The following is a 9,681-nucleotide window of genomic DNA, read 5'->3' as shown; positions in this document are numbered from 1 at the left end:
GGCCATAGAGGTAAGGCCTAAATTTCATAGTTGCCCACACAACTGCGAGGCATTCCTTTTCCGTAGTGGAATAATTTGTTTCAGCGCGGGAGAGCGTGCGGCTGGCATACGCAATGACCCTTTCCACGCCAGCTTGGTGTTGAACGAGTACAGCGCCAAGGCCGATGTTGCTGGCGTCAGTGTGGATTTCGGTGGCAGCGTCTTCATCAAAGTGCGCAAGAACAGGGGTAGTTTGCAGTCGTCTGCGTAGCTCCGCAAAAGCCTCCTGTTGCTCGGCGGCCCACACGAACTGTGTATCATCCCGCGTGAGGCGGGTGAGGGGTGCGGCTATCTTGGAAAAATCGGCGATGAAGCGACGGTAGTACGCACACAAACCCAGGAAACGTTTTAAACTCCTCTTCGTGGTAGGAACGGGAAATTTTGCGACAGCGGCAGTTTTGTCGGGGTCTGGCCTAACGCCTGCGGCACTAACAAGATGACCAAGAAACTTCAACTCAGTGCACGTTAAAGAACCCCAGGTGGTCGAAATTTCCGGAGTCCTCCACTACGGCGTCTCTCATAGCCTGAGTTGCTTTGGGACGTTAAACCCCACAAACCAACCAACCAACCAACCATCTTTGTAGCCAAAGTGGCACTTTTCGGGCTTGAGCGTCAAGTCAGCTGACCGGAGGGCATCTAATACTGCTCGAAGGCGTTCGAGGTGTTCTCCAAAGGTTTCAGAGAACACGACAACGTCGTCGAGATAAACTAAACAAATTTGCCATTTGAGGCCGGCGAGAACGGTGTCCATCATGCGCTGAAAAGTAGCTGGCGCTGAACATAGGCCGAATGGCAGCACTTTAAACTCATACAGTCCATCTGGGGTAACAAAAGCTGTTTTTTCGCGGTCCCGCTCATCAACCTCAATCTGCCAGTACCCGCTCTTCAAGTCAATGGAGGAGAAGTACTGGGCGCGACGAAGCTTGTCGAGCGAATCGTCGATACGGGGCAGCGGGTAGACGTCTTTTTTTGTGATGTCGTTCAACTTCCGATAGTCAACACAGAAGCGAAGGGTGCCATCCTTTTTTTTCACAAGCACGACAGGGGACGACCACGGACTGTTGGAGGGTTGGATGACACCATCACGAAGCATCTCCTGAACCTGTGTGTGAATCGCTTCACGTTCCGTCGTTGAGATGCGGTACGGCTGCTGGCGTATAGGGCGGGCATCGTCGGGAGTAATTATACGGTGCTTCACAAGAGGCGTCTGCCGAATTTTCGATGACGTCGCGAAACAAGCACTGTATTTTAGAAGGAGAGAAGGTAGGTCGTGCTGCTGTGTTTCCGAGAGATCTGTACTAATATCCAGACGATCAAGGGATGGGTGCACATTTTCAACTTCTCCGTACGTAAAACATTCAGAAACGTCCGCTAAGGCGTCGGCGAATGCGATTGCGGTAGCGCGGAAAAGATGGCGGGGCTCGTTCGTGAAGTTAGTCACCAGGAGCTCAGATCGGCCGTTACGGAGATGGATGAGACTCCGCGCCGAGGTGATGCCGTGGGTGAGCAATAGGGACTGGTTGCCCTCAGCGACCACCGTTCCGTCACGCAGTTCATCGCAGTTAACGGTCACAAAAACACTGGTACGTGGCGGAATAGAAACGCTCTCGGCGGAAATTCGAAGAGGGGCGTGGCTTTGGCGGTCTGCGGTGTCAGTATCATCCGCTTTCTCGGTCGAAAAGGTCACGGTACGCTTCCGGAGATCGATAATGGCCCCATACTCCCGAAGAAAATCGACACCAAGGATACAGTCGCGGGAGCAGTCAGGTATTACAAGGCAGCTTACAACAAACGTGGAGTTGCGAATTTGGACTCTCGCCGTGCACTGACCGCTCGGAGTTACCACATGCCCGCCAGCGGTTCGAATCTGCGTGCCAAACCATGGCGTCATCACTTTTTTTAGAAGCGCCGCTAGCTTCCCGCTTAAAATCGAAAAATCAGCACCAGTGTCTACCAATGCGCTAACCTTATAGCCGTCGAGGACCACGGGTATATCCAGCGAGAGTCTATCTTCACGTGTACGAACCGTCGTCGGGGCCGTCAAGTCGCGGTCGCTCACAGGTGGCGTTGTCGGGGGGTCTTCGTCGCGTCGATTTGAAGCGGCCTCGCCCCCTGAGGTCGCTGTCTTTAGTTTTCCCGGCTCGGACTAGACGGCCGTCGCTGCGCCATCCAGGAGGAGCTGGGCTGCAAGGATAGTCGGTGTGGAGAAGGAGATCGTGACTGTCGTCTAGAAGTTGGCGCCATGCGCTGCTGGGCTACGTAGTTCTCAATATCCCGGGGTCGTTGGCCTAAAGGAGGGCTACGCATGTCGATGGGAAAACCCTTCAGTCCCAGTTGTCGATATGGGCACTGTCGATACAGGTGGCCAGGTTCTCCGCAGTGGAAGCACAGGCGCTGCCGATTTGGGGCACGCCACAGGTCTGCCTTTCGGTGGGGTGGTCGGCGGTTGCCGATGTACGGCTCGGGGTGGGCTGAATACAGCGAGCCTTGGTCGGGTGGCGGTAATTGTGTGGATTCAGTTGGGGGACGTCGCAAGATGTCCGCATAGGTTGGCCGACAGGACTCGGTGGAAAAGGATGGCGGGTTAGCAGATGGTACCGAAGGCCAAAATGCTTGTTGGAGCTCTTCTCGGATAATACTAGCGATAGAGCCGACCGTCGGCTGGGGTGCACCGAAGAGCGTCTGGAGCTCTTCACGCAAAATGGAGCGGATGATGTCGCGAAGAAGGTCCGGACTAGCCCCGAAGGCCGAATGCGGCTCCGTGAGCGAAGCGGCGAGTACCGGCCTGTCGTAGGTCGTAGACCGCTGCTGGAGCATCCTTTCCATGGTGACTGCCTCCGAAAGAAACTCGGCAACAGTGCTCGGCGGATTGCGCACGAGCCCAGCGAACAGTTGTTCCTTAACGCCGTGCATGAGATGGCGTACCTTTTTCTCTTCGGGCATGGCCGGGTCAGATCGTCGGAACAGCCTAGTCATGTCCTCCACGTACATGGTTATGGTCTCGTTCGGCATCTGTATGCGAGAGCGTAAAGCCCTTTCCGCTCGTTCTCGGCGATCCGGGCTGGTGTAGGTGTCCAGGATGCAGCGGCAGAACTCGCGCCACGATGTTAGGGCGCCTTCGCGATTCTCGTACCAAATACGAGCGCCATCTTCCAGGCTAAAGAAGACGTTCCTGAGCTTTGCGGCGTCGTCCCACTGATTAAATGCGGCGACGCGTTCAAACTGGGTGAGCCAGTCTTCGACGTCTTCCGTCTGACAGCCGTGGAAAGCCTTAGGCAATCGTGGGTTCTGGAAAGTGTAATACGTTGGAGTTTGCATGACAGGTCGAGGGGCGGCTGCGGTGGCGAATTCCAACGGCCCGTGCTCAGGTGGTAGGCCTAGGTTCCTCCGGCTAGCGCGGTGAACAGGCGTGTCAATTGGCACAGGACCTGAATCCTGGGTATGCGGAGGAGTGCGGGACATATACTGGGATCGATACCCAGCACCTCCACCAAAATATGTCACGGACAACAGGGCTAGACGTGAAAGACGACGGGACGAAGCTGTACCAGCAGGCAAAGTTCGGCGCACAGCACGCGAGTCAACTTCAGTGTCCTCTTCTTCCAGGCGCGGCAAGAACATGGGGACACCAGGTGGCAATATATATATTTTGGAGACCGATGCTGCCTTAGAAAACGTACAATTTAAGGGTGCCAAACACTATCAAATGCGCCTTTAAAGTCTAGAAAAAGTAAAGCCACAGGGTGTTTTTGTTGTTGGTTATCCTGCAATAATTCCCGCAATTGATAAAGGGCCTGGGTAGAATTCCGGCCGTGAATGAAGTCATACTGATTCCTGTGAAGTAATTTATTTCTTGATAAAAAGTAATACAGGCGAACATAAAGCAAACGCTCGAGTTCTTTACCAAATGAAGAATTAATACATATCGGCCGGTATGAACTCGGAAGGTCCGGAGGTCTGTTCGGCTTGCGAATAAATATAACCCTGCCAATTTTCCATGCCTGAAGGAAGTGACCCAAAAACAGTGAATTGAAAATAGAGGAAAAGTAGGAGGGATGAGCACGAAACAAGGCAACGACAAGACGAGGAGAGATAAGAGGGCCAGCGGAAGACGTTATATCGGTCGAATTAATTACAGCCTCAATTTTTTCAAGAGTGAAAGGTAGATCATGGACAGACTTATTATAAGGCTGCTTAATAATATCCGTAACGTGAATATGTAAAGGTAGATCTAAAGAAGAATTGTCCACAGCGACGTGTGTACTCAGCAGCAGCTTTATAGTGTCGTAAAGCGTCTCTGTATAAGTATCGTCAGAGTATCTCAGCATAGGAACTATTGAAGGAGACCTGAGCTTTACAAAAGCATGCTTGTATGATGTGCCAGAAAGAAATTTCCGTGTAGCATTGGAGCAAAGTTCTTTCATATAGGTATTTATCATGTGTGCGTCTGATGTTAGCTGTGTAGGCAGTGAGAGCCTTAAAATAAATTGAGCGATGGTAAGTTGTCTGTGGAGGATCGGAAATACGCTGAAAACGGCGTCGGAGAGCTCGCACACGGGAGCGTTTCATGCGAAAATCATCCGTCCACCAAATAGACCCCTCAAAAAATGTAGGTTTAACAGAATGCAAGTTTTCGTTATCGAGTTCCATAACGACCTGATTAAATTTTGAGAGGACGCTATCAAGGGCAGACGCTGAACAGATCTGATTACTGTCAAAATGCTGAAACCAAGTCAGAGAAGCTAATTGGAATGTTAGGCGTCATGAACTGGCCTCCTAAACTATTGAGAAATGAAGGAACGAATCTGTGCTCAGAAAGGGATGAATCTGGCATGACTCCCCCCCTCCCCTCGCCAAAAAAAAAATAAACCCTGTTAATCAAGTTTGGTGAAGCCAATGTGATATCAATCGAACTTGAAGCGTGCGGTTATTTATTTATCAGATACTGCAGGCGAAGGCCCAGGCAGGAAGGGCATACAAGCACAAGATACATGACCAGGGCACAAAAAACAAAATAAAAACAAACTAAAAGACATAATGATAACATCAATTATTTGATTGCAGCACACTGTCAATGGATCGTCGAGCGAGTGAAGGAAATGTTCAGGTAAATCATTCTAATCCGGGGAAAGAGCGAAAATTTGAATAAGTTTGTCCTAGCAAAATACGGTGTTAGAGAAAGGGGATGGGTATGACGGGCTATGAGCGTTGCAAGATGAGTTAGATACGGGTTTAACCCGTATCTAACCCATCTTGCAACGCTTGCACAAACTTGCTCTAGATCCTAACCCGTCGGGTTAGGATCTAGAGCAAGTTTGTGGTTCAGTAATAAAAATAATAATTCCAGACGCAAAAACTTACGTCCACACTAAACGGTTCTGATTCCATGATCGTCCATTAGTTTTTAAACAGAGTCAGTGCGACTGTACTTTCAGTAGATAAAACGAACTTCGCTCAATTTTTTCGAGAGCATCGATGGTCAACTTTTTATGTGGGTCTCAGACGCGTATGTATTTGAGTTTGGAACTAATTAAAGATGTATAAGCTAGTTTTTTAACCTGTGAAGGGGCGTCTTTAAGCTTATGTCGCAGTAAACAAAGCCTGCGCAACGCGGAGGAGCATCATCATCATCATCAGCCTGACTATACCCACTGCAGGGCGAAGTCCTCTCCCATACTTCTCCACTTAACCCGGTTCTGTGCTAGCTGCATCCACTTGACCCCTGCAAACTTCTTAACCTCATCCGCCCACCTAACTTTCTGCCGCCCCCTGCTACGCTTTCCTTCCCTTGGAATCCAGTTTGTTACCCTAAGCGACCATCGGTTATCCTCTCTTCGCACTACATGTCCTGCCCATGTCCATTTCTTCTTCTTAATTTCCGCTAGAATGTCGGTAACTTGAGTTATTTCTCTTACCCACTCTGCACGCTTCCTATGATCTTATCTCTTAATGTTGCCCCTACCATTTTTCGTTCCATAGCCCTCTGAGTTGTCCTCAACTTAAACAGAACCCTCTTGGTTAGCCTCCACGTTTTAGCCCCATAGGTGAGCACAGGTAAGATGCAACTGTTGTATACTTTCCTCTTGAGCGATACTGGTAAGCTGCTAGTCATAATCTGTGAGGGCTTGCCAAATGCGCTCCATCCCAATCATATTCTTCTTGTTATTTCCTTTTCATGGTCCGGATCTGCGGTTACTACCTGTCCTAAGTAGACATATTCGCTTACTACTTCCAGTACCTCGCCACCTAATGCAAACTGCTGTTTCTTCCTGAGGCTATTGAACATTACCTTAGTCTTCTGCATATTGATTTTCCAGCCTACCTTTCTACTTTTCATGTCTAGGTCATCAATCATTATTTGCAGTTCATCCCCCGAGTTGCTTATCAAGGCAATGTCATTAGCAAATCGCAGATTACTGAGGTATTCTCCATCTACCCTTATCCCTAACTGCTCCCAATCCATGTCTCTGAATACTTCCTCTAAGCAAGCTGTGAATAGTACTGGGGAGATTGTGTCTCCTTGCCCAACGCCTCTATTTATTGGAATTTAGTTACTTTCTTTATGCAGAACTATGGTTGATGTTCATGCAGCCACTATATATATCTTCCAGCACTTTCAAGTACGGCTCGTATACCCCCTGATTTCGCAATGCCTTCATCACCGCCGAGGTTTCAACTGAGTCAAATGCTTTTTCGTAATCAATGAATGCTATGTATAAGGGCTGGTTATATTCCGAGCATTTTTCTATCACCTGGTTGATGGTATGGATATGATCGATAGTAGAGAACCGTTTCTGAAAACCTGCTTGATCGTTTGCTTGATTGCAGTCTAAGGCTGTCCTGATTCTATTAGCGATTGCCTTAGTAAATACCTTATACGTAACAGACAGTAAGCTGATTGGTGTGTAATTTTTAAGGTCCTCAGAGTCCCCTTTCTTATGAATGAGGATAATGTTTGCATTCTTCCATGGTTCCGGTACCGTCGATGACACCAGGCACTGCGTACGCAGGGTGGCCAGTTTTTCTAGCACGATATCCCCCCCGTCCTTCAACAAATCTGTAGTTATCTGATCTTCTCCAGCTGATTTCCCCCTTTTCATAGTTTCTAATGCTTTCTTGACCTCGTCCTTCGTCACTGGTGGAACGTCTGACTGTTTTTCCCTAAAGCCAATCTCATTGCGGTCCTGACTACTTTGGCTACTGTAGAGATCTGTATAGAACTGCTCGGCTACTTTGACTATCTTCTCCATATTCATGATGACGTTGCCCGCCTTGTCTCTTATCGCATTATCACATATATCTGGTTTTTGCCTATGCCCAATTTCTTCTTTACTGCTTTAAGGCTTCCCTCGTTCTTTACAGCATGCTCAATTTTATCCATGTTATACTTCCTTATATAGGCCACCTTGCGCTTATTGATTAGCTTTGGTTTGAGCTTTGAGTGGGCGTGTGAACAGCACGACGATGCGGTTTCCTAACCCGCTCTGCTTCCTCGTCCAGGTTACCGCATGGGCTCACTTCAGCGCCGTACCGCTATCTTCACCCACCACTGACGCCAGCAAGCCCTGTCATTTCAACAACGGAATTGGATCCACCTGGCCTCACGACACCCGGATTTTCACGGTCATCCCTCCATCATTTCAAAGATCCGGATCGACGGCAACATCACCCTCTGCTGCCTATATGAAGAGCTGGCGGGATCACGGCGCCTTTAGTGGGCGTGTGAACAGCACGACGATGCGGTTTCCTAACCCGCTCTGCTTCCTCGTCCAGGTTACCGCATGGGCTCACTTCAGCGCCGTACCGCTATCTTCACCCACCACTGACGCCAGCAAGCCCTGTCATTTCAACAACGGAATTGGATCCACCTGGCCTCACGACACCCGGATTTTCACGGTCATCCCTCCATCATTTCAAAGATCCGGATCGACGGCAACATCACCCTCTGCTGCCTATATGAAGAGCTGGCGGGATCACGGCGCCTTTAGTGGGCGTGTGAACAGCACGACGATGCGGTTTCCTAACCCGCTCTGCTTCCTCGTCCAGGTTACCGCATGGGCTCACTTCAGCGCCGTACCGCTATCTTCACCCACCACTGACGCCAGCAAGCCCTGTCATTTCAACAACGGAATTGGATCCACCTGGCCTCACGACACCCGGATTTTCACGGTCATCCCTCCATCATTTCAAAGATCCGGATCGACGGCAACATCACCCTCTGCTGCCTATATGAAGAGCTGGCGGGATCACGGCGCCTTTAGTGGGCGTGTGAACAGCACGACGATGCGGTTTCCTAACCCGCTCTGCTTCCTCGTCCAGGTTAGTCCTGTTACACCTCTATACGCTAAGAAATCGAATAACGTTTGTCTGCTGCTGTTCCCACGCCCGGGAGTTTTGCTTTCCGTGCTCAGTGAATGCTTTGATGTTACAACCCATCTGCTTATGTTGTCCGGTGATGTTGAGCTCAACCCTGGGCCTCCGCCGAACACGAGGTCGAGGGCGCAGGACTCTCCGTCAGATTCTGGTTCTACGCAAATGGACGATATACTTGCAATATTGCAAACTGTGAACACGCGGACTGAAAAAATGGAAAGGGATCAGAATGATTTAATCAAGTCTGTTGACGATCTTAAAAAAACACAGGCTAAATTTCAAGAAAATCTGGCAGATATAGAAAGAAGGCTAACAGGGGTTGAATGCAAAACCGTCACCCTTGAGGCAGTTGAGAAGGAGCTACAGCGTCTTCGCCAGTCGATTGATCGTCTTTCAACTGAAAACTCTCAACTGCACTCTAAGCAGGCTGAGTTTGAAGACAGGCAGCGGCGAGACAACCTTATTTTCTACGGCCTATCAGACACACAATCCGAATCCTGGGCTCAGTCAGAGGAAAAACTGGTTAGCATGCTTTCGTCCTGTTTGAAAATTCCACCCACCGAAATTCTGGTTGAAAGAGCACACAGGCTCGGCGTGTATACTCCGAATAAATTCAGGCCACTTATTGCTAAATTTTCGTCTTACAAGCTTAAACAGAAAATACTCGTCGCTAGTTCTAAGCTGAAGGAAGAAAAAATTGGAGTTAGTGAAGACTATTCCGTCGCTACTCGTCTTGCTAGGAAGAAACTGGTTGAATTTGGCAAAACCCAACCATTAACCTTCAAACTTCGCTTCAATAAATTGTACATAAATAAAACGTGTTACACCTACAATCCCTTTGATGATTGCGTGCATGTACTTTCCAGTGTCTCTACGCCACTGGTCGAATCTTCTGATGACATGCATACACTATCTATTCCTTCCACCTCATCCGCTCAGCCCATCACTGATTAGCATTACGCGAGGGGCAGTGGAATAAAGTTACCCGTCAGTAACCAACTTTCATTTTTATTCACAAATATACGGAGCATACTTCCAAAACGCGACGATCTTTGCTCTGTTATCAATGCTTGTGATGCCGACATAGTATGCCTTACTGAAACCTGGCTGTCTGCGAAGGTTGATAGCAGTGAACTCTTTGACTGTCAAAAGCGCTACAACATTCATCGATGTGACAGGGGTGCTCGGTGTGGTGGAGGCGTGCTTATCGCAGTCTGTGATGCTATTTTGTCTTTTCCTATCCATTGTACAACCGATTTAGAACTAGTC

General features: G+C 49.1%; 1 protein-coding gene across 1 annotated transcript; it reads left to right on the top strand.

Moving 5' to 3' along the window:
• Positions 1–8,350: 8,350 nt before the first annotated feature.
• Positions 8,351–9,366, top strand: LOC146206918 (uncharacterized). The gene has a single exon (XM_084575934.1). It carries the CDS (start codon positions 8,482–8,484, stop codon positions 9,364–9,366), a length of 885 nt encoding a protein of 294 aa, XP_084432060.1. The 5' UTR covers positions 8,351–8,481.
• The last annotated feature ends 315 nt before the right edge of the window (positions 9,367–9,681 follow it).

This window comes from Amblyomma maculatum, chromosome 1 (assembly GCF_055883805.1).
Source record: "Amblyomma maculatum isolate TAMU_Amacu chromosome 1, ASM5588380v1, whole genome shotgun sequence".
In the NCBI taxonomy this organism is placed as follows: Eukaryota; Metazoa; Arthropoda; class Arachnida; order Ixodida; family Ixodidae; genus Amblyomma; species Amblyomma maculatum.
Note: the sequence above shows the minus strand (reverse complement) of the source record. Positions and strands in the feature narration are given on the sequence as shown.

Coding starts and splice junctions, on each gene's coding strand:
- LOC146206918 (XM_084575934.1), top strand. CDS start 8,482: ATGTTGTCCGGTGATGTTGAGCTCAACCCTGGGCCTCCGCCGAACACG.